At 41.6% G+C, this 24,990-nt stretch overlaps 1 protein-coding gene across 3 annotated transcripts; it reads right to left on the minus strand.

Annotated features, from left to right (window-relative positions):
• Window positions 1-9,519: 9,519 nt before the first annotated feature.
• LOC137636499 (coronin-1C-like) lies at window positions 9,520-24,984 on the minus strand. 3 transcript variants are annotated; one of them, XM_068368919.1, is made up of 5 exons: window positions 24,891-24,984; window positions 24,605-24,722; window positions 23,242-23,366; window positions 22,134-22,202; window positions 20,979-21,074 (listed from the first exon to the last, which is right to left on the minus strand). In XM_068368919.1, exons 1-5 carry the CDS (start codon window positions 24,906-24,908, stop codon window positions 20,994-20,996), a joined length of 411 nt encoding a protein of 136 aa, XP_068225020.1. In that variant the 5' UTR covers window positions 24,909-24,984; the 3' UTR covers window positions 20,979-20,993. The 3 variants fall into 3 exon arrangements, with proteins under 3 accessions (XP_068225022.1, XP_068225021.1, XP_068225020.1); XM_068368921.1 differs by lacking the exons at window positions 20,979-21,074; window positions 22,134-22,202 and adding an exon at window positions 9,520-10,017; XM_068368920.1 differs by lacking the exon at window positions 22,134-22,202 and having other exon boundaries at window positions 20,939-21,074.
• Between the last annotated feature and the right edge of the window lie 6 nt (window positions 24,985-24,990).

The following is a 24,990-nucleotide window of genomic DNA, read 5'->3' on the forward strand; positions in this document are numbered from 1 at the left end:
AAAATTTCAATCAGAATCACCTCTCCCTTTACATGACAGAATTTCAATCTGAATCACCTCTCCCTTTACATGACAGAATTGCAATCAGAATCACTATCTTCCCTCACATGACAAAATTTCAATCAGAATCACCTCTCCCTTTACATGACAGAATTTCAATCAGAATCACCTCTCCCTTTACATGACAGAATTTCAATCAGAATCACCTCTCCCTTTACATGACAAAATTTCAATCAGAATCACCTCTCCCTTTACATGACAGAATTTCAATCTGAATCACCTCTCCCTTTACATGACAGAATTGCAATCAGAATCACTATCTTCCCTCACATGACAAAATTTCAATCAGAATCACCTCTCCCTTTACATGACAGAATTTCAATCAGAATCACCTCTCCCTTTACATGACAGAATTTCAATCAGAATCACCTCTCCCTTTACATGACAGAATTTCAATCAGAATCACCTCTCCCTTTACATGACAGAATTTCAATCTTAATCACCTCTCCCTTTACATGACAGAATTGCAATCAGAATCACTATCTTCCCTCACATGACAAAATTTCAATCAGAATCACCTCTCCCTTTACATGACAGAATTTCAATCTGAATCAGCTCTCACTTCACATGACAGAATTTCAATCTGAATCACCTCTCCCTTTACATGACAGAATTTCAATCTGAATCACCTCTCCCTTTACATGACAGAATTTCAATCTGAATCACCTCTCCCTTTACAAGACAAAATTTCAATCCGAATCACCTCTCCCTTTACATGACAAAATTTCAATCAGAATCACCTCTCCCTTTACATGACAGAATTTCAATCAGAATCACCTCTCCCTTTACATGACAGAATTGCAATCAGAATCACTATCTTCCCTCACATGACAAAATTTCAATCAGAATCACCTCTCCCTTTACATGACAGAATTTCAATCAGAATCACCTCTCCCTTTACATGACAGAATTGCAATCAGAATCACTATCTTCCCTCACATGACAAAATTTCAATCAGAATCACCTCTCCCTTTACATGACAAAATTTCAATCAGAATCACCTCTCCCTTTACATGACAAAATTTCAATCAGAATCACCTCTCCCTTTACATGACAAAATTTCAATCAGAATCACCTCTCCCTTTACATGACAGAATTTCAATCAGAATCACCTCTCCCTTTACATGACAGAATTGCAATCAGAATCACTATCTTCCCTCACATGACAAAATTTCAATCAGAATCACTATCTTCCCTCACATGACAGAATTTCAATCAGAATCACCTCTCCCTTTACATGACAGAATTTCAATCAGAATCACCTCTCCCTTTACATGACAGAATTTCAATCAGAATCACCTCCTATAAATAAGATTTAGATTCCAATCCTATAAATAAGATTTACACTATGATCCTATACATAAGATTTGGACTCTGATCTTATAAACAAGATTTGGACTCTGATCCTATAAATAAGATTTGGACTCCTATCCTATGAATTAGATTTGGACTACGATCCTATAAATAAGATTTAGACTAAAACTCTATAAATAATATTTAGACTCCGATCCTATAAATTAGATTTAGACTCCTATCTTATAATTAAGATTTAGACTACGATCCTATAAACAAGATTTAGACTACATTTGGACTCCATAAGAAAAAATTTTTGTTTTCAGATATGAAATACACACTGAAGCCAGAACAGTTGAACCTGTGAAAAGAAGTCGAACCTGTAAATAAAAATACAATGAAAATTGTAATTAAAGCAAATTTGAAAAGCTACAAGTGATAAGCGAAGCACCCTATCTTGATGAATGATAACTGGACCCGAGTCCCGTTGACGGTCATCCATGCTAACACACCATTACATCAATGCCTTAAAATCTCTCAAAGCTTTACCTCTGTCCAGGTTCCATTATTTGCCTAATGATTAAGAGTCTGGTCTATACAAATTCCAAAGCATTGTCTATGTGGATGGGCCTACTCTAGATCTACCCTAAATCATGTTAGGCCATTTTTTGTTTAAACCATTTTATAACACTAATTCACACAAATCAGTGCAAATATTCCTTTTCGTTATGAAAGTATACTGTGCTTATTTAGCTTTTTTTATTCTTAAAACATAGTAAATATAAAATGACCTAATATTATAGAACGTCCTTCAAAAATAAGTGATTTTCAAATTCCCCACGAATCATAGTTACACCAATGGTTCCGACAATTTTAAGTTGAAATTTTTAATTCAGTAAAGGCTAACACAAATAATCTTAAATAACAACTTTTCAACAAAGAACTGATGAATGTTGAAAATGCTGGAAAGCAAAACCCTCGATAATCTTAAATTTCTGTTGGTAAAGAAGCAGAGATGCATTAATAAGCTTTGAATGAAACAACCTTTAATTTACAAGATCATATAAATTCAAGAAGGAATCAAGTTTCTAAAATTTGTCTAAATATTATCCAGAATATTACTCTCAAAGACCAAAATACTTTTTCAATTATAGCAGTTTAAGCAAATTCTCATAACACAATCAAAATAAATAATTAATTTCTAATCAATACCTTCCGACTTCACAGAAATAAACTATCTGCAGACATAAACTATAATGTACTTAGAAAGCAGAGTATACATGTCTGTATTCAAGGGTACTGAACAGATGTTTACAAGGACACATGGAAGCTTTGTTTATAAGATTCAAAAAATCTATATTCTAAATCATCACTTTTCAATAACATACTTGACAATTAAAAGCATATGTTGAACAGTAGTTCTAAACTTATTCAATAACTGTCAAATAAACCGTATGATGTTCGATCCATGATTATGTGTTTAGTAGTGCAATCATTAGCATAAGACCGATCAAAGGCACAATTCACTTGTAGCAAACTTTGTTTCATGCAGTGCATAATGTAGATAGCAAAATCTTGAAAAAACATGACAAATTTGGAACTAATCTGTCATTTTTCTAGCAATACACACCTGGAGCTCTTTACTAAGGAGTATTATTTCGGCGAAGCTGAAACCAGCCGATAAACTTTTTGTCAGGGTATAACTACCCACCGTTAGTTAGCGGAGGGGGAGAGCGGGGTAGGTTAACCCTCCCGCTCACACCAGCACTAGCTATTAACCATCACTTTTGTAATTGCATCAGGACTTTCAGGGGGTTGGTGCTGGCGGTTCAGTATGTGTAAAGAGCTCCAGGTTTGTATTGCTAGAAAAGATACAAATTACTTCCAAATTCGTCATTTGTTCTTGTGCAAAATACAAATCTTCTGCTCTTTACTGAGGAGAGACACCTTTAGGTGGGTGGATATCCAAACTATCTGGCTGGAAACTATCCCGGGACGGCCTCTGTATAGTGATATCTTGAAGGATCCTGCACCACGTTATCCTCGCAAAATAACGGCCTGGGCAATGATTGCTGGAGAATAAGGAATTAATCTGTTGGAACATACATCGTAGCTATTCGGGCTGTGCCCTCTACAAATGTATATTTCTTTCCGCCTCCCCCTGACAGGAGGGACGGGGACATAACACATACTGTATATATCTGTATATGAGGTTGTCCAAAGAGCATGAAACTCACCCACAGAAGAACGAGGTCAGCTGTGCAGGGTTCCCCGAATGCTGCACCTCAAGAGAGGGGAAGATGATGTAGGAAGTGGCCAGTCACTACCACATTCATCCTAGACTTACTTCGCGGGTAACCACCGCCCTCGAACCTCTGATACTTGTCCCACAAGGGAGCTGAGGTGTTTAGATCATGTTATGAGCAACCACCACAGGACCTATTGAGAATGTGTCTTGGCCCCTGTGGGTTATATTTTGCAGGTAGCAGGAGGTGAACATTGTTTGATGTTTCCACCTGCCTGCTAGCAGTACCTGCTAAACAGAACAATTCTTTGGAATGCCACGGAAGTAGTTACTCCCCTGACATCATGGGCACGGGGATGTCTACCTGTCGTCGAGGTGTCCGAGGCCCGTGCACTTTCTATTACTCGCCTGATCCAAGAGGAGATCGAGTTCTTCGTGATTGTCCTCTTGGTCTTCCCCATGCTGACGAACAGCTTGATGATTTGGTGTCGAGTTCTTCTCATCCTTCTGAGATATAACCTCATCGTCCTTACCAGGCATAGTAACAGTCGATCAGTATCGTCTGTTACCGATCGGAGACTCCCAATCCGAAAGGCCTCGAATCTAGGATTCGCTAAGGACGGATTTTGAGTCTGCAACAAACTTAGGGCCGAAACTCAGTGTGACTTGCCACCCATCTCCCTGAATGGGTGATGTCATTAGGAGGACCTTGTAGCTCGCTGACTCTTCCTGCAGAAGTCAGGGCCAAAAGAAAACTGTCTTTAAGGTCAAATCCTTATCCAAGGCTTGATGTAGAAGCTCATAAGGGGCTCCTTTCCGTGAACATAAGACCCTGATGACAAGGTTCCAAGGAGGTGGTCAACTTTTGACTGAGGGCAGGAGCGCTCGAAGTTCCGTATGAGGAGTGACAATTCCATCTAGGAGGAAATGTTAACTCAATTCATTTCAAAGACAATGTTCAAGGATGAACAAAGCCTTTCCCCACTGACACTGAGTAAGTTCCCCCCCCCCCCCCTCCCCCTTGAGGAACAGAAAAAATCTGCTACTGCTGGAATACAGGCCCTGAATGGAGAGATACACCCTCCATGACTCCTATAGGTATCTAGCCATGCGCCTAGCAACTGGCTTCGAAAAGCCTGTCTTGCGAGTAGTTGCTGGATAGCCTTCAGGTGTAAAGACATAGCGATGGTATCGCTTGGTGGAAAATCTTGTCTGAGTAGTTCGGGAATTGGAGAGAGCTCTCTCAGTGCCTCTATGAGCAGATGTAGAAGGTCTGGAAACCATTTTGCATGCTGCCATAGCAGAGCTAAGAGGCTCAATGCTAGATCTGCAATGTCCTTACCCTCTTCAATAACCTTACTAGGCAGAAGGAAGGGAACGCATGGACGTCCATTTTGTCCCAAAAGTGTTGAAAAGCATCCTGTAAGAATGCTTGTGATACCAGTACTGGTGAGAAGTACACTGAAAGTTCCGATTTTAGGGACGTCGTGGACAGGTCGACTGCCCATTCGGAGCCAACGATCTGACTACTCCTGCTCAGATTGTTTGCTAGCTATTTCTTCTTGCGTGGGATGAAGAGTGCTGTTAAGGCTACCAAATTCCCTTCCATCTACCTGAGGATTTTCACAGCTAGCAGGCATAGGTGCTGTGACAAGGTCTCCCCTTGTTTGTTTAAGTAGGACACTACTGTAGTGTTGATGCTCATCAGCACTACATAATGCCCTGAAAGGAGTTGATGGAAGTACTTGAAGGTCAGGCAGGCTATCTTCATTTCCTGAAGGTTATGTGGCACCGCCTCTTGGATTCGGACCATAGTCTGGATGCCGTTAGGTGTAACAGATGACATTCCCCTTCTTTTACTGCATCTGTGAAGACCAACAAATCCAGGGGAGGAGAGAGATCTACTCCTACGAGGAGATTGGTGTCTAGCACCCACCAACTCAGGTCTCTCTTCTGTTCGGGTCCCACTGGTACTAGGGTACTCAAAGACCATATGTGGAGCCAGTGGTGGGGGACTAACTTCTCGAGGAATGTTAGATGCCCCAGTCATTTTGTCACTGGTGCTAACAATTTGCCTCTCGGGAGAAAACTCTGCCAGTACTTGATCCCCTGACAGAAAGACCTTACCTAGTATGGTCTTGACCAAAGGTGGAACAGTCTGAGGATGGTCAGTCTGTGAAGGGGAAGCTACCTGCTATCCCTCTTCGCAAGGGCGAGCATTGTTAGCAAGAAGAGGGTTAGTAAGGTGCGCTGGCTTGTGCACCTCTTCCAGTTTTTCCTGCTGGGAGCCTATGCTCGTGAGGTAAGAGCTTGAAAAGAAGAGACTTTCAGCTCTCAAATGTAATTGCTATCTGTGTGCACATGCGAGGGGCGAGTCCAAGATTGTGATGCAAAGCAGGTAGAGTGCACTCCTTCAAGTTTGCCCAACCACAAGATGAGAACTAGAATTGCGCACTGGGGCTTTTCCCAGTTCTCAAAGGCAACAGATCTACCCGTGCGTGCCCTACTACGCTCGCCCAGGTACCATGACGTAGGACTCTCCTTTATACCGGACCATGCTTCTTGTGTTTGCGGTTCTTGATTTAAAGACTCGCCCAAGAGAATATTCCGTGTAGCAGAAGTGAAGTGCCTCTCTTAGTCAGGCAGACGAGCTTGTCCACCCACCTTACTCGCTGAATTAACGCCCGAGTAAGATGGACCAGGGTATTTTCCTACGAACTGTTTCCCGCAGCAGCCTGGTGAGTAGCGTTATGCGCTCCTCCTGGAGGAGGCATTCATTCATAACAGGCTATTAAGACTACGCGAGACAGGTTGTACCAGCACCTGTGAGGAAAAATTCCTCCCCATCATCGGAAAATCGGAGGGGTTCTGGACTACCTAGTCAACCAATAAGCAGTACGATGTCAACAATACCACGGGATTGTCCCTATTGCCCCCCACCTAAAGGTTAGCAAGTTCTATCGAGTGGAACAAGCGACCTAAACCTTCAAGCGCAAAGTCAATTCTCCTTGGTTCCTCGTGAGGGGTCTAGAGACCTCGTAGCAAGTAACATCTCAAGTTGATGTCAAGGAGTGCAACAGCTTGCACACACCTGCTATGAAGGGGGGGGGGGGGGGGATTTACTCCAAGTGCCACCAACGCAATGGGAGTTAGCCGAGCAAGTACGTTAAAAACGGTAAATCAGGGTAGCCAGTACTCCTTAGAGGAAGATGTTATTACAGCAAATCTCCTAGTGATCGCTTACAGGCAAGAGACAGGTTGGTAAAGACCAATTGCACACAACTACTTCCAAAAGGTAAGATTGCGATGTACAGTATCTCCAATCTATTGTTGAACAGGTAATGCATGCATGAGTTCATCTACGGACCCGTAACACAGACCAGGGAGGCGGATAAACATATGGGCGTGGCCCTAATTATTAGCAGCGTCTGGAACTCGCGTTCGAAACCGAGACCTTCTCCTTCCTATGAACGATAAAAACGTTTGTATTTCTACGTCTCCGATCGGCAAAACTGGAATAAGTTTCAAAGTTTCCCTTTCAGGAAACCGATTCACTTATGTGAAGTTTCTGGTCTCAGTATTATAACCATTATTTTTTTTTTTCTAAACTGAGACCTCCGATCGGAAGTTAGGAAGGAACTGCCTGAGATGTAGGGAGACTGCATATCCAGTATGCCTGGTTACGTGAAGGAAAAAGAGTAATGCATAACCTGGTTCCTTGGAAGGAATATAGTCATCAACACTAATGATTTATTAGAACGGGGTTCTAATTGTAAGATGGTCTATAGTCCTCGCCGGCAGAAAGATTGCTTGCCCGCATATGTGCATGTCAGAATGCGGCCGCGCATGCATAACTTCTTTGCCTCCAGGTAAACGTTTGACAAATTTTTTGATCCAGCTTGAGGCAATGTGTGTGCGAGGAATGGCAACATTATTCCCCAAGGAATTTGATTGTCGACTAGCTGTAGTATTCTTAAGATGTGTAAAACAACCCATACACAGAGTTTAGTGATTATAACTCCATTGTTTGCCTACCTGCCTTGTGGGCGGGGCTTGCTAACATTCATAACCGTAATAAAAAGCTGACAACATTCGTCTGGCCACTTTGTGTACGTAGCTCGCTATTGTTCGTAAACGTTACCAGAACCTAACAATCTTGGAACTAAAGACTCAAGATAATAACCTTGTAAGGGTATATATCATAAGCTCTCCATTTCGTTGGGCAACAAAGCCCAAGAAAATAACCTAGAAGGATTATATTTCATGAAACTTGGTGTCTAACGAGAACTCGTATCCAGGGACTCACTGACGCATGCGGCTGACTCAAGTCATCGGTAGTAATCTGTATTGGTGGCAATAACCCTGAGGTTTTGTCTTGGCGAGAGCGCATGTGCCACAGGGGTTCGTTTCAGCCTTTTATAGAATTTTAACGAACGTTTGTAGTTCTGTAAAACTTCTCAGGGTCGAAACATACCCATGCAAAAGCGAAGTCTTGCATGAAGAGTTTCTCCCACGTTAAGAGTTAGAAGCTATGAGGCGCTGGTTCTGAAGAGCTAGGCCTCACAAACCTCTAAGTGCTTTGTTGTGCCCAAAAGCACAATGTGGCAATAACCCGAAGAGTTAAGGCCTACGAGACTCGTTGATGGGGAAGGAGGCAGCCGCAAGTGGCCAGCAGTCTTCACCATCTGTGGCAAATATCCCAGAGGGAAAATGCAATGAGACTTGTTTCGGGTACGACTCAGGAGAAAATCTCTCTTCTTGCAAGCTAGAAGAGATATCAACACCTCTTCCTTGGCGCATCGCCTCACGTACGAGGGAGCTGCCGCTCAGAAAGGAGTGCTTGAGATCTCACCTCTTGCAAGAGAGAATTGATCAACTCCTCTATCCTATGGTGCATTGCCTCGCGGATGAGGGAGCTGCCATTCAGAAGGGAGTGTTGGAGAAGATCTCTACTTTCGCAAAAGAAAGGATGATCAACTTCATCTTTGTAGGCCCATCACCTCGCGGACGAGGGAGCTACCGTTCAGAGGGGTGTTGGAGAAGATTTCTCCTCTCGCGAGAGGATCGATCAATTCCTCATTCCTATGGCGCATCGCCTCACATACAAGGGAGCTGCCACTCGGAAGGTTGTTGCATCGTCCTTCCCCGGAAGGTCTAACTGCGCAACACTTGAAGGCGAACCTCCCGGTCGTACAGGTTGCATCTTCTCCCTTCGGGCGAACCCGGCTAAAGGAACAGCAACCTGTACAACCTCCAGAACGAAGCCGAAACTCGTTCCCGAGACCTGTGGTCCCATGACGAGTCACTCCGAGGAGTTCCTGTTAGCCATTGCTCATGCCTGCCCGCCGGAGAAGAGCGAACGTTGGGTGAGCAGCAGAGGTAGAGACCAGAGACCAAAGGCCTCTTGCTACCTCCCTTTCCCGGGAAACCCATGTAAGGAAGGCAGCTCCCAAGGAAATTTGATAAACATTAGGCCAGTTGCTTTTAACTGTAACCGGTTAAAAGGGGGTTGACGGGAGAGAAAGAATACGTCGACTCTACCGAGCTGAAATAAAAAGTGGCGGTTAGTCGCAAGTGCTGGTGTGAGCGGGTCGGTTAACCTACCCCGCTCCCCCTCCGCTAAGTAGCGGTGGGTGGTTACACCATGACAAAAAGTTTATCGGCTGGTTTCAGTTTCGCCGAAATAATACTCCTCAGTCAAGAGCGGAAGGTTTTAATTTTGCAAAGGAACAAATGGAAATATGTATACACCCAACTAATTTACCGGTTCTTGAAACAAACCATTACCAAGTCCTACTGAAAATTTAAAACTGAACCCCTTATAAATTCTGGAATTCCTCTCTAATTTGGAAAAATAAAAAAACAAAAGGGATAAACCAATCTTTACATATACCAGACATGTAAATCTACAGAGAATAATGCAGGGTTCAGTGGTTTTTCCATACAAAGAAGAAATATACAATTACCATTAGGTGCCAGCCTCCACAAACTGGGATTACACTACTAATCACACAATTTTGATTCTTGACTGGGTTATCTGACATAATCTACAGCTGTGAAGATGGCAAAAGAACTGTTTATACTTCAGCAATCATTAATAACTTTATACTCTAAATTAAAGATAAAAATAGGGACAAAACTTCCATAGATACCCCCATTTGCATTAGGCTCACAGCTTGTTAATTCAAACGCAACGCCAGTTTTGTTAATGAAGGGAGTAAAGTCACATCAGCAACTTAGCACGCATGTTGAGAAGAGCGAGCAAAACCTGCATAACAACCAATGCAAGTTCCACCTAACCTGTAGTTGCTAGGATGACATAAACCGAACTAATAATACTGTACAGTACAGCCTTTCCAAAACTATGACTCGCAGATCCCCAGATAGGTGGCTGTTCGTTTTTTCTCGGCATTAATCACCTGAAAAACACCACCTCATGACAAATTTGTTATGGATCTCTGAAAAAAATTTTATCTATTTACTTTAGGGTATTTAATTCTCTTGGATATGGGTTCTGATACATAAATTATTCTCATTAAATTCAACACCAATTCCCCAACTTGGAGTGTTTCAGACAATTTACCACCTTACCATCACTCACTGTATGTAATCATCCCATCAAATGGTACGTACCTGTGGAACATTTCATTGAATATATGGGGAAACTTGAATTCCTTATAAATCATTTATAATTATAACAGATAAAAGTAAACCAGCACAGATCCAACAAATAACCCAAAAATGCCTCCATGAACATTTCAAGGCAAGTGTAAACATTAAAATTTTAGGAATTTTAACCAAGTATTTACATCTACTAAACAGTAGACCATTCAAATTGAGACTGAGGAGATCATAAGAATAATGCATGTATTTTTCAGTTACAAAAATTAAACACATACTATCAAAAAGAATTTGTTTATCCCTAAATCAATACATCTCAAGTGCTAAGAAGACCGTTGATGTCATCAAATCAATTCCTGTATACAAAACCCAATGAATTTATCATACAGGCAAAATGACACATTCTTAGTAATTTGTATTTTTCTCAACTATACTTACCACGAACCACATCTATAGGAGAGTCCTGGGATCCTCCCAGCTCTGACCAGAAAATTCTGGATAGGCATTCCCCCAAATCCCCACCTCTCCCACAGCCAGGGATGACCGGAGGTCAGCTCGGGTTCCGACCTGGCCAATGAACTCCATTACAGTTCTGTGTGTCTTCTGTTGTCCGACCTTTTTCTTTTGTGTTACGTTTCTTTGTGTTTTCCTTTTGTGGGTACTTGTACAATAAATTTATGGTCCAGATAAAAGTATATAATTTCTGAAGTCCACAGAAAAATCATTAAGGCAATCTCATGAAAGCCAGACAAAAGATGAATAATCAAAGAATCTGCAGTTTTCAAAATAATATAAAACACTTTTCAAGGCATACAAAGTAGATTCTTCAATTACAAAGTATTCCAATGTGGGTTGAGAAATGTTATTTCTATTAATAAAATAAATTTTTGAATATACTTACCCGGTGATCATATAAGCTGTCAGCTCTGCTGCCCGACAGAAAAACCTAAGGACAAAATACGCCAGCGATCGCTATACAGGTGGGGGTGTACATCAACAGCGCCATCTGTCGAGCAGGTACTCAAGTACTCCATGTAAACACAGAACCAATTTTCTCCTCGGTCCACTGGGTCTCTATTGGGGAGGAAGGGAGGGTCCTTTAATATATGATCACCGGGTAAGTATATTCAAAAATTTATTTTATTAATAAAAATAACATTTTTCAATATTAAACTTAGCCGGTGATCATATAAGCTGATTCACACCCAGGGGGGGTGGGTAGAGACCAGCATTACATGTTTACATTATTAAGAGCTAAGTATTTTGTATTTCATTTTAGCAGTTATTCAAAATAACAAACATAAAATAAATAAGTACCTGGTAAGGAAGTCGACTTGAACAATTACTCTGCCTTTTTAAGTACGTCTTCCTTACTGAGCCTCGCGATCCTCATAGGATGCTGAGCGACTCCTAGGAGCTGAAGTATCAAGGGTTGCAACCCATACTAAAGGACCTCATCAAAACCTCTAATCTAGGCGCTTCTCAAGAAAAGAATTTGACCACCCGCCAAATCAACCAGGATGCAAAAGGCTTCTTAGCCTTCCGGACAACCCAAAAACAACAATAAAAAACATTTCAAGAGAAAGATTAAAAAAGGTTATGGAATTAGGGGAATGTAGTGGTTGAGCCCTCACCCACTACTGCACTCGCTGCTACGAATGGTCCCAGGGTGTAGCAGTTCTCGTAAAGAGACTGGACATCTTTAAGATAAAAAGACGCGAACACTGACTTGCTTCTCCAATAGGTTGCGTCCATTATACTCTGCAGAGATCTGTTTTGTTTGAAGGCCACTGAAGTTGCGACAGCTCTAACTTCATGTGTCCTTACCTTCAGCAAAGCATGGTCTTCCTCATTCAGATGGGAATGAGCTTCTCGTATCAACAGTCTAATATAATAGGAAACTGCATTCTTCGACATAGGTAAAGAAGGTTTCTTAATAGCACACCATAAAGCTTCTGACTGTCCTCGTAAAGGTTTAGTTCGTCTTAAATAGAACTTAAGAGCTCTAACAGGGCATAAGACTCTTTCTAGTTCATTTCCAACCAAATTAGAAAGGCTTGGAATATCGAACGATTTCGGCCAAGGACGAGAAGGTAGTTCGTTTTTGGCAAGAAAACCAAGCTGCAAAGAACATGTAGCCGTTTCAGATGAAAATCCGATGTTCCTGCTGAAGGCGTGTATCTCACTGACTCTTTTAGCTGTTGCTAAGCAGACGAGGAAAAGAGTCTTTAAAGTGAGATCTTTAAAGGAGGCTGATTGTAGCGGCTCGAACCTTTCTGACATAAGGAATCTTAGTACCACGTCTAAATTCCAACCTGGTGTGGCCAAACGATGCTCCTTCGAGGTCTCAAAAGACTTAAGGAGGTCCTGTAGATCTTTGTTGTTGGAAAGATCTAAGCCTCTGTGACGGAAAACTGCTGCCAACATGCTTCTGTAACCCTTGATCGTGGGAGCTGAAAGAGATCTTTCCTTCCTCAGGTATAATAGGAAGTCAGCTATTTGAGTTACAGAGGTACTGGTAGAGGATACTGATACTGACTTGCACCAGCTTCGGAATACTTCCCACTTCGACTGGTAGACTCTAAGAGTGGATGTCCTCCTTGCTCTAGCAATCGCCCTGGCTGCCTCCTTCGAAAAACCTCTAGCTCTCGAGAGTCTTTCGATAGTCTGAAGGCAGTCAGACGAAGAGCGTGGAGGCTTGGGTGTACCTTCTTTACGTGTGGCTGACGTAGAAGGTCCACTCTTAGTGGAAGAGTTCTGGGAACGTCCACTAGCCATTGCAGTACCTCGGTGAACCATTCTCTCGCGGGCCAGAGGGGAGCAACCAACGTCAACCTTGTCCCTTCGTGAGAGGCGAACTTCTGCAGTACCTTGTTGACAATCTTGAACGGGGGGAATGCATAAAGGTCTAGATGGGACCAATCCAGTAGAAAGGCATCTATATGAACTGCTGCTGGGTCCGGGATTGGCGAGCAATAATTTGGGAGCCTCTTGGTCATCGAGGTTGCAAAGAGATCTATGGTAGGTTGGCCCCATGTAGCCCAAAGTCTCTTGCATACATTCTTGTGAAGGGTCCACTCTGTTGGGATGATTTGACCCTTCCGACTGAGGCGGTCCGCCATGACATTCATGTTGCCTTGAATGAACCTTGTTACTAGAGACAGGTTTAGATCTCTTGACCAGGTGAGGAGGTCCCTTGCGATCTCGTACAACTTCATAGAATGGGTCCCTCCTTGCTTGGAGATGTACGCCAAGGCCGTGGTGTTGTCGGAGTTCACCTCCATCAACTTGCCTAGAAGGAGGGACTTGAAGCTTTTCAAGGCCAGATGAACTGCCAGTAGCTCCTTGCAGTTGATATGTAACGCTCTTTGCTCCGAGTTCCAGGTGCCCGAGCATTCCCGACCGTCTAATGTCGCACCCCAGCCCGTGTTCGATGCGTCCGAGAAGAGAACGTGGTTGGGGGTCTGAACAGCCAGTGGCAGACCCTCTCTGAGGTTGATGTTGTCCTTCCACCAAGTCAGTGATGACTTCATCTTCTCGGAAATAGGGATCGAGACCGCTTCTAGCGTCTTGTCCTTTCTCCAGTGAACAGCCAGGTGAAATTGAAGGGGACGGAGGTGCAGTCTCCCTAACGCAATGAACTGGTCCAGTGATGAAAGTGTCCCTATCAGACTCATCCACTGTCTGACTGAACATCGGTCCTTCATTAGCATGTTCTGGATGCATCCTTGGGCTTGACTTATTCTGGGGGCCGACGGAAAAGCCCGAAAAGCTTGACTGTGAATCTCCATCCCTAGGTACACTATAGTTTGGGATGGGACCAGTTGGGACTTTTCCATATTGACCAGGAGACCCAATTCCTTGGTCAGATCTAGAGTCCACTTTAGATTCTCCAGACAGCGACGACTGGACGAAGCTCTTAAAAGCCAGTCGTCCAAATAGAGGGAGGCTCTGATGTCTGCTAAATGCAGGAATTTGGCAATATTCCTCATCAGTTTCGTAAAGACAAGAGGCGCCGTGCTTAGGCCAAAGCACAGGGCTTGAAATTGGTAGACAACCTTCCCGTAAACGAACCTTAGAAAAGGTTGGGAATCTGGGTGGATGGGGACGTGAAAGTAAGCGTCCTTGAGGTCTAAAGAGACCATCCAGTCTTCCTTCCTGACCGCTGCTAGAACAGACTTTGTCGTCTCCATGGCGAACGTCTGCTTTATGACAAAGACATTCAAAGCACTGACGTCTAGCACCGGTCTCCACCCTCCTGTCTTCTTTACCACTAAGAAGAGACGGTTGTAGAAGCCCGGGGATTGATGGTCCCGGACTTTGACTACCGCTCCCTTTTCTAGTAAGAGAGACACCTCTTGCTTCAACGCTAGTCTCTTGTCCTCCTCTCTGTACCTGGAAGAGAGGTCGATGGGAGTCGTTGCTAGAGGGGGCTTGCGCAAGAATGGGATCTTGTACCCTTCTCTGAGCAACTTCACAGATTGTGCATCTGCGCCCCTGTTCTCCCAGGACTGCCAGTAGTTCTTGAGTCTGGCTCCCACTGCTGTCTGAAGAAGGTGGCAGTCAGACTCTGCCTCTAAAGGACTTGGTACCTTTCTTCTTGCTCCCACGTTTCCCTTCGGCACGAGCACCTCCTCTGCTGGTGGCTCTGCCACGAAAGGGCGGAATAAATCTTGACGCTGGAGTATCCATCCTGGGTCTAGACACGGTAGGCAAAGGGGTGGCTTTGCGTGCGGATGACGCAACCAGGTCATGCGTGTCTTTTTGAATCAAGGAGGCAGCAATCTCCTTGATCAACTCCTCTGGGAAAAGGCACTTCGAGAGAGGAGCAAACATAAGCTCCGATTTCTGACATTGTGTTACTCCAGCTGACAAGAAGGAGCAAAGGTTTTCCCGTTTCTTGAGAACCCCGGAAACGAACGAAGCCGCAAACTCACTGGAACCGTCCCGTATGGCCTTGTCCATGCAGGACATAATGAGCATGGAAGTTTCCTTGTCAGAAGGGGAGGTCTTCCTGCTCAACGCTCCCAAACACCAATCCAAAAAGTTAAACACTTCGAAGGCTCTGAACACTCCTTTCATCAGATGATCTAAATCTGAAGGAGTCCAACAAATCTTGGAGCGTCTCATGGCCAGCCTGCGGGGAGAGTCTACTAGACTTGAGAAGTCGCCCTGGGCAGAGGCAGGAACTCCCAAGCCGAGAACTTCTCCCGTGGCATACCAGACGCTCGATCTGGAAGCGAGTTTCGCAGGGGGAAACAAGAATGCTGTCTTCCCAAGGTGCTTTTTGGACTGCATCCAATCTCCCAACACCCTTAAAGCTCTCTTGGACGAGCGGGCGAGGACGAGCTTCGTAAAGGCAGGCGCGGATGACTGCGTGCCTAAAGCGAACTCAGATGGAGGTGAGCGTGGGGCCGCAGAAACAAACTGATCGGGATACATATCCTTGAACAGTGCAAGTACTTTCCTAAAGTCCAAGGAGGGAGGCGAGGTCTTGGGTTCGTCGATGTCCGTGTGCGGGTCGTCAAGGTGTGCAGCGTCGTCATCATCAGAGAGTCCATCGTCTGAATGCTGAGGAGGAAGCGGCAAAGGAGTAGGCATTGGCTGGTCAGCTGAGTCCGGCAGCACGGGTGCATGCGTGACTGCACTGGACGCAACGTCATGGAACTGTTGGCCAGTCTGTGAGCTGGCAACAACCATAGCTGCGCGGGGGCGCAAAGCGTCTGCTCCTGACTGTCTAGTCTGCTGTGGGCGAGTAGGGGTAACCACAGTGGGTTGCGGAGGTTGACGCACCGCGTCAAAACAAAACAACTTAGGTTGTTGTTGTTGTAACTCGCGAACGTCAACGGAGGGTTCCGTGCGTCGGCGAACGTCAACATGCGGCTGGCAGGGTACAGTGCGCATGGGTGGCGGGACTCTCACAGCTGGAGTGCGGGAGAAGGTAGCCTCAGCGTCAACTGGACGCACAACCGTGGTTGGTTGTAGGCTAACGGGTGCAGCGTCAACCTTCTCCGCACGAAAGTCCTGCATTAAAGATGACAACTGTGTCTGCATGGTCTGCAGCAAAGCCCACTTAGGGTCTACAGTAGCAGGTGCGGCAACAGACGGTGTTACTGCCTGTTGCGGTACCGCTTTGCCTCTCTTAGGAGGTGTGCAGTCATCTGAAGACTGCAGCGAGTCCGAACTGACCCAGTGGCTACAACTGGGCCGTTGGACTTGCGCGGAAGGGACCTTGCGTTTGAGAGGTCGTGAGACCTTGGGCCATTGTTTCTTCCGAGAAACATCTTCCGCAGACGAGGAATAAACGGGCTCTCTCGTCTTCTTGTGGGTGGGGCGATCTTGGCAAGATACGTCCGAAACCACGGAGGGAACGTCTGTCCGCTGATTAAAGCCTGTCGAACCCTTTGGTCGTACGACATTGCTTCTCCCCTGGGCTTGGGAGCTTGCAAGAGGTCCCGGACTGGGAGGACGACAGGCACGAACAGACGCACCCTCAAGCGCAACACTAACACTTTCCACAACACTACCACTCACTTTGTCACTACCCACTGCACTCTTACCCTTCAACTCCCTGACGTCTGCCATGAGTTGGTTACGGTCACTCGCCAATGACTCGACTCTCTCACCCAGAGCCTGGATGGCACGCATCATATCTGCCATCGAAGGTTGTTGAGTGCTAGAAGGGGGATCAGGAGCAACCACTACAGGGGAAGGAATAGGTTGTGGGGCATGGGGAGAGGAAAAATCAACGGAGCGAGATGAACTCCTCCTGACTCTATCTCTCTCTAGCCTACGTGAATATTTCAGGAATTCGAGAAAATCGAATTCCGAAAGCCCAACGCATTCCTCACATCGATCTTCCAATTGACAGGTTTTACCCCGACAATTGGAACAAATGGTGTGCGGATCGATAGAGGCCTTCGGAAGACGCCTTGAACAGTCCCTAGCACTACACTTCCTGTATTTAGGGACTTGAGAAGGGTCAGCCATCTTGAATTAGTCAAAGGGGAATTCAAAATCTATCCAAGTCATCAACAAATAATCCAAAATTCAATCAAAGAATGCAAGGAAGTATTGAAGATAACCTCTGCAAAGCGAAAGCTAATAACTAGAAATGAGTACTTCACCAAAATCTGTGAAAATCAATCCAGTAAGCAACAGCGTATTTAGTAGGTCTTGCCAGTGGCACGACAGAGAGAAAATTGGTTCTGTGTTTACATGGAGTACTTGAGTACCTGCTCGACAGATGGCGCTGTTGATGTACACCCCCACCTGTATAGCGATCGCTGGCGTATTTTGTCCTTAGGTTTTTCTGTCGGGCAGCAGAGCTGACAGCTTATATGATCACCGGCTAAGTTTAATATTGAAAAAATCTAGTTCAACATGACACGATTCTTAAATCTGTAGGCGGGTTATGAATGTATCTACCATAGAAGGATGGGAAATATAATATGCTGAATTTATGAAAAAGTACATACTCTAACATTTCCTAAAATTTCAATTGTGTCAAAACATGTCTCTGTAATACTAAAGTATTGTTAAAATCAACCAACACTGTAAAATAAAAAATATAATTAAGCATTATTTTTTCAGTTCTCTGGCATTTTTTTTATCATCATTAAAATAAATGTTGGCTGTTTAAAAAGTTTGACTGTATGACTCCAATTCTCCAGGATTTTCTGAGGATACATTTTATTTTTGAGATTTGATGTAGTCTGAATGACCAAAATCCTAATTAAAAGAGTGTACGAAATATGGCAGATCTGGGGTCTAGCAGGACATTTAGAGCCAAGGGGGAACTGAGGGGAACCCCCCAAAGAACGCTAAAAGACGGTTATAGGTCTGGGCCCAATGAGATGCCACCACAAACACACTTCGATAATGCTTGCAGTGAATTTTGATGATAGAAAACTGATGAAAGGAAAATAAAGTATCTAATGATAACCTGAAATTGTAAGAATAAATGATAGTAATCATAATCGAGTTTCAGATGAGTAATCACTTAAAATTATCCAGGCAAAATCTATCTAAACACTTAACATTTACAGTAACTGATGAAAACAAAGACAGCTCCATAAAAGGAACATTTCCTAATATCTATCAAGCCAGCAGACTCTCAAGTAATGTTGGCTGGTAGCTCGCCTCTTGCCAAAACATGCGATACTAACTGCTGCTCTATGTAAACACCAAACACATGACAAAAAAATCATGAGGCAATTTTATCAAGGCATTTTGGTATTTAATAGAAAACAACAAATTTATTTTTCATAAGTAGTTCTGTATTCGTCATAAGTTGCATTTCATCAACCATTAAAATTAACATTTCTGAAACATAAAATACTCATCCATGAAAGAAGGTAATTAACATTGTACAAAATAAGTTCATAATCATAAGTAAAAAAATAAAGGGGAAACATTCATTAACTGGCTCTAAATACCTAACACTGTACAAAAACACCAGCAGGTATGGGGAGAAAATGCAGGAGTGGAGTACAGTAAGGATGACGATTTAATAACAACATACTCCCGAACAACAGGCACACCATTGAAGGACTTAGAATCTAAACACAAGACCATCATTTGGCAATGCAAGTTTTGTAAATGATCGTGTCAATGCAGTCCTTCGCTCTAAAGAAAAACGGGGTCAAGCTTTGCATCTGTGCTGGGAAGGGGGGGAGGGATTTCAAAACATTCTGGAGAAAATCAACAAATACTTATATATCTCCTTTAGCTTAACTGTCGGGTGCAAAAATAAAATGTTTAAAAATGGTCACTATTAAGAAGAGAAAAGGCAGGGCTGTTTCATATACATGAAAAGGGGAGTACACTTATTGAAAGGAATTAAAAAAAAAATTGGGAGTTTTAACATCTCAACAGGGTACCACGCACTTTCCGGTTGAACTCACTCTGCCGCTGTTTAATCACCGATAGTTTCCAAGTAATGTACTTCCCAATTAAATAGTTCTCAAATATAATACAAATGTCAATTTCAAATTGTAAAGCTAAATCTCCAGTGAAAAAAACTTATAACATAAATGAATGGAAGCTTGATCAATCTCAACATCACATCATAACTAATTGTTCACGCTACCTATTCCTCTTACAAGGTAAGACCTGAAATGAGTCGTCTCCACTTTTTTTGCCTGAACTTCTGTGTCTTGGGTCTTTATTCCTCTTTTCCCAGAGCATTCCTATGAGCCACTGTCTTTCAGTAATTTCTTAGACCCTCCTTCAAGTAATTGTCTATCAAACTCAAGATGAGAATAAGAAATCTGAATAGATGTTCTACAATACCACCATAAAGAATGCAAATAAGTGCAACATTTGTATGTAGAGCTTAAGAAATTGGGCAGTTGAATAGCAATAGACGTAAAGTATGGCAGCTGAGATTTAAAAAGGATTCGATACAAAGAAACTTTATGTAATATCTACTGAGGTTAAGTCCTTAAATAAAACTTTATGTAATATCTACTGAGGTTAAGTCCTTAAATAAAAACATAAGACCAAAATTTTATCAACTAATCATGGCAAGTCTTCCAGTTTCTTGCTTAATATAAGAGAAAGCTTACAAAAACAAACACCACTATTCGCTAACTTTAAATCTTTTGATATGGTGCTTTCATGTTAAGCAGATGAAAATGCTTCAAAAATCTTTCTGCAACTGATTTAAAAACCTTCCTTTGCATTCAAGGTTGTCATAATGCTACCAACACATTTGTCGCAACTCGCAAATAAGTAATAAGGTCCTTCATCTAATTGAATTTCATGGTTTACAAATCCTACAATGCACTATATCTCCTTCCAGCTCATAGAAGCATACCGACAGTGAAAAACAAAATATGCTTCAATCTGTGGCAGTGAGATAAGTTTAAATTTTTGGTAAGTGATGCACCATCTTGTACTTAGGCAGAACAGGGAACTGAGCACTAAACACTATAAAGCCAGAGAAAATATAAGAATAACTGTCTCACTACTTAAGACTGTATTAAAAGAAAGTTTGTCCCTAGAATGCTCTTTAATAAAAGATAACTTTAAAAATGTGTTTTATAAGGCAAATTAGAAATAACTAGAAGTGATAGACAAGCTTCAACTCAAATTGATAGATTAGTTGCTACAACTCAATACAAAGGTAAAAAAATATCTTATGCTGAGACAAAATAACAGACAATGCCTATAAATAATCAGATGTAAGCAAATAAACTAGCTTATGCATTATACTGGTAAAACAGAGTATTTCACAGGATAAAAAAAATAAGATACATTAAAGAAACTTTTTTGTAAATACTATTTCCATTTGTTTAAGAAAAAATAAAAACAAATACTTCTCAAGTAAACTGAAGGACATACATTTCATAATGTCCACCACTGCCTCAAAATTCATTTTTTCCAAGATAATCTTATAACATTCATTGGAACTTAAATCTTTCTCAGTAGCCATCAGAGATATTTCAGGACATTCGTCATCCATCACATTCATATCAACCTTTCACTTATCTTTTACAGTAACTCAATTCCATCCAACCCACCATGTTGACACTCTAGCGTAAGAGCGCGTAAACACCATGCCTAGCCTATATGAATTCAGACCGTCGACGGAATCCATGAGACCCTGTCCACAGCATTTAGGCCGTGGGGTATTTTCCATGGGCCAGTCGAGATCAACCAAAAAGCAAATGGTACATTACAAGCAGACTAGTCGGAGATAACGCGCAACTGCGACTCCTTGTTCACACCTATAGTGAAAGAAGTAAAAATAGCCTAGTCTGGTATTAAATTACCACCGTACCTCTTTATAATGGCCACCTGTCGAGTACGACCTTCCCCACGTTGCGTAGGAGGACGCACCGTATCTCGACTGACGGTGCAAACGGAAAGAGAAAAATACAAAGGGGTGAAGTGATAATGTTCTGAAAGGGTTTGCAATAAGATAGCTGACAATTCTGAAATATGAGTAAATATGAATGACATCAGAACTTACATGGTATTGTATTCTCCTACATCATCATATCAATATACAAAGAACTTAAATAGTGTTATCAGAAAACAAATAGATTTGTCCTGTTTCATATAAGGTTTACTATTGCAGGGTATATAATTTGTTAAAATTATCATCTCATCATCACCTACGCTTATGTTATCAATAAATGCTTGTAGATCAACTTAAAATAAGGGACAATAATTATTACTTTCTAAAGGTTAAATTATATTAATTCTACATTCACTTTACAACCAATATAAAATGGAGAACAAGATTACACTGATGTTTCAACCAACAAATTCTGAGCATTACTACCAATGGAAGCACTAACCACCGCTTGTGATATACAATTCACATTCAATGTGAACACTGCTCTAAATCTGATCAGTGTCATAATGTACCACTGAACTACAATAAACAGTTTATGATTATCTCACAATAATCATCTAGTCATAGAAATTGTAATAAAAAGCATAAAAATTGTTCCTGTACTTCTATTAAATCTTTAGTGTATTCTGCAAACAGAAATATGGCCCCTGATTTTTCAGTTTAATTCGGTCCTATCAAGTCATTCTTCTCATTAATCTTTCACCTAAAATAAGTTACTCCAAGGTTTCCCAAGCACAATTCAAAAATTTATCAAGCCATCATCACAATCACCACAATTCTAATTGTAAAGTTAATGACACATTTGAGAGTGACAATAAAAAATTAGCAGCGCAACTTTGGTTAATATATCCAAATTTATCACTGTAGCAAATGAGCCCATACCAAGAGATTCAAGGGGGACACGTTTTCCAAACCAAGAGATCAACCCAAAACCAAATGGTGTGATACAAGCAGACTAGCCGAAGATACTTTGCAACTGGGATACTTTGTTTACATCAACAGGACACAGAACAACACTTCTACTATTTCACAAAGTTATGACTATACCTCTTTATAAGGACCACCTGGCCCATATGACCTTCCCCACGTTCCGTACGAAGGTGCAACGTATCTTGACTGAAGGTTCGGACGGAGAGAGCAAAATAGAAACAAATGAACCGATGATGGTTTGAACACTAAAGCGCCCATGAATTATGACCGTAAGAAAGTGATAATAAAAATTATATAATTCCTTAATCATAATCTTTTAAACACCATTATACAAGATTTCATATGATATAGATACCGTACTACAGTATTGCAATCACAGAAAAATAACCACTAAATTCCTATTCAAACAACATAATTCCAAACACAAAAACAATAATGAAACTGAAAAATTCTAGGATTTTTCTTAATCTAACATTCTTCTAAATAATCTTAGAAATTTTCATGTCAAACCTATGCAGCTATTATTCTAAAGAAACTAGTATCTACTTCCTCATAATAATAGAATGCTCAAATATGGGACACCAAAGATTCAAGATTTACGAAGAACATCCATCACTCTGCAACAAAATTACTAGGATGGAAAATGAAATAAAACCTCCCAAATATTTCATTTAAAAAAAAACATAAGTTTCCAAACCATATTACTAACATAAAATGCAACATTTTCTCCTTTACGATAATTCTTGGGGAATCATTCTTTAGTACATCTGGTTCCAAAATGCATTTACTAAATAGAATTTAATGAGAAAAGAAACAAATAAGAATTTAATCAGGAAAAAAGAAATAAAATAATAATTCTTATTAAGGTATAAAAAGGTAATCATACAATAATAGATGAAAGATAAGGAAGAATAGGATAGCCTCAAATACCTTACAATCTCAATACACTAACCTAGAGCAAAGTCCTCAGACAATAAACTAGTAAACTACTCTTCCAAAACTTCCTTCCACGGCACTGATAGATATCTATAATGATTACACAAATCATATAAAGTGGCAAACAGTGTATTACATTTTTCCCTTTCTGTACTTTTCCAGTTGGACTATTCACTGAGAAAAGCAAATTTCCCATGGTACAAGTAGCCTATTAATAAAATGAGTAAAAAAAACATTATCGAGCCAAGAGCTCACTTATGGTAACAAAAAAGATTGTGACATGACTCACCTCCATTGGTCGATAATCAGCCCTCGTTTCCATAGATAGAAAGGCGTACTTCTTATCAGCATTCTTGTCAGACGATAGCTCCGTCGGTCGTAGTGGGAGAGGTCTGTGTGTCTTTATTGTCATACCTGAGGACAAACCAGAGAATAAGGGCAGATTCACACTACTGGTCAAGTCGCGCTCCTCTCTCTCTCTCCAGTCATGGTCCAGTCAAATATTGTTACATGATTTTAAATGGAAGCATCCACACTGGCGCTCCGGTCCATTCTTGCTCCAGTCATGACAGAAAAAATTCAATATGTACACTAACAGGCTAATGTTCACTGCGTAAATACATTTGCTAGTATCACTGAACAATATTACCATACATTTATGCTTTTTCCTTATATTTATAATTTTGCTAAGACACTGATCAGAAGGAAGGTGTGAACAACCCAGAACCTAGACCGAACCGAGAGTCAATCGAGACTGGAGCGTGACCAGACCGATAGTGTGAATCAACCCTGAAAGTCTGTTCACCACAGAGGCCATTACAACCATGGGACCTCAAAAATTTAATCTTGAATCCTTGTATATATACAGAAGATTCATCAGAAAATATAACCTCCAGGATATAAACATATTGCTAACCAGAAATAAATCAAAAACCCAAACTACATCGAATCAATCTGTGGAGTAGAGGTACTTGGGCCACAGACCTAAAGATGATGACATTTAAAACTCCTCGTAGAATGAATTAAGTGTCTTGGGCAAGTAGTGGGGGAAACAATGATGAATGAGATATCAATCAAGTGAGTATATGAGTGAAAATGAGACAGTAAGACAGTGTGAAGAAATACATACATAATATAAAGTATCTAATCATAGATTAGTTGAACTGGTTTCTTAAGAACAATGGCCTTTCTCTAACTAATGTATTTTCTTTCACAAGATTGTCATCACCTGAAGTTTTATTTTTTCATAGATGACTTTGGGTCATGTGAAGCAGTACTAGGGACAGATCGCGTTGCTAGCTCCACTTTCCGCTTATAAAACAGTAAATTCTACACGTTTATTAAATCAGGTCTTCCATAAATCTTAAAGATATCACCTTATATTATCAGAAACTATTACAATCAACTCTAAAAATTTAGTGTGGTTGAATTACCAACTCGGTCTTACTAATATGAGATACTGTACTGGACATTGATCATCAGCTTTTTTTGCAAAAGGTATCAATATCATCTCTGTTTTTGGCCAAAGCCAACGCCCAAATCTTAGCCATGACTACGAAGGGTAATTGGTAGTGTTTTGCAGTACTCGGAACATAGAAAACAACATTAGTGAGGACCACTCATTGCACAAACTTGGTTTTGGCAGAACTCACCTGTCTTCATAGACATCAAAACTGGCCCTTTGTTGGTGCCCGCAAACCATTCTTCTGCCGACAATGCAGGTGTGGGAGACGCTGTGTCAGGGTATAAATCTGGTTGGAATTGGTCACTCTGAAAAGGGTGATAAACATTTGAAAGTTTACCTTAGTTGTCATCTTATGGAAATTTTGGGTATAAACACAGTTTGCAATTCAAATAAGCAAAAAAAAAAAAAGAGAGAGAGAGAGAGAGAGAGAGAGAGAGAGAGAGAGAGAGAGAGAGAGAGAGAGAGAGACTCACCTTTCTTGGAACAATCATCGATATAGGTTCACATATGGATTTGGTCGCATAAAGTTTATAGAAGCGGAAAATTTCACACTGAGAGACTTTACAACCTCTT

This window comes from Palaemon carinicauda, unplaced genomic scaffold (assembly GCF_036898095.1).
Source record: "Palaemon carinicauda isolate YSFRI2023 unplaced genomic scaffold, ASM3689809v2 scaffold3126, whole genome shotgun sequence".
NCBI classification, from domain to species: Eukaryota; Metazoa; Arthropoda; class Malacostraca; order Decapoda; family Palaemonidae; genus Palaemon; species Palaemon carinicauda.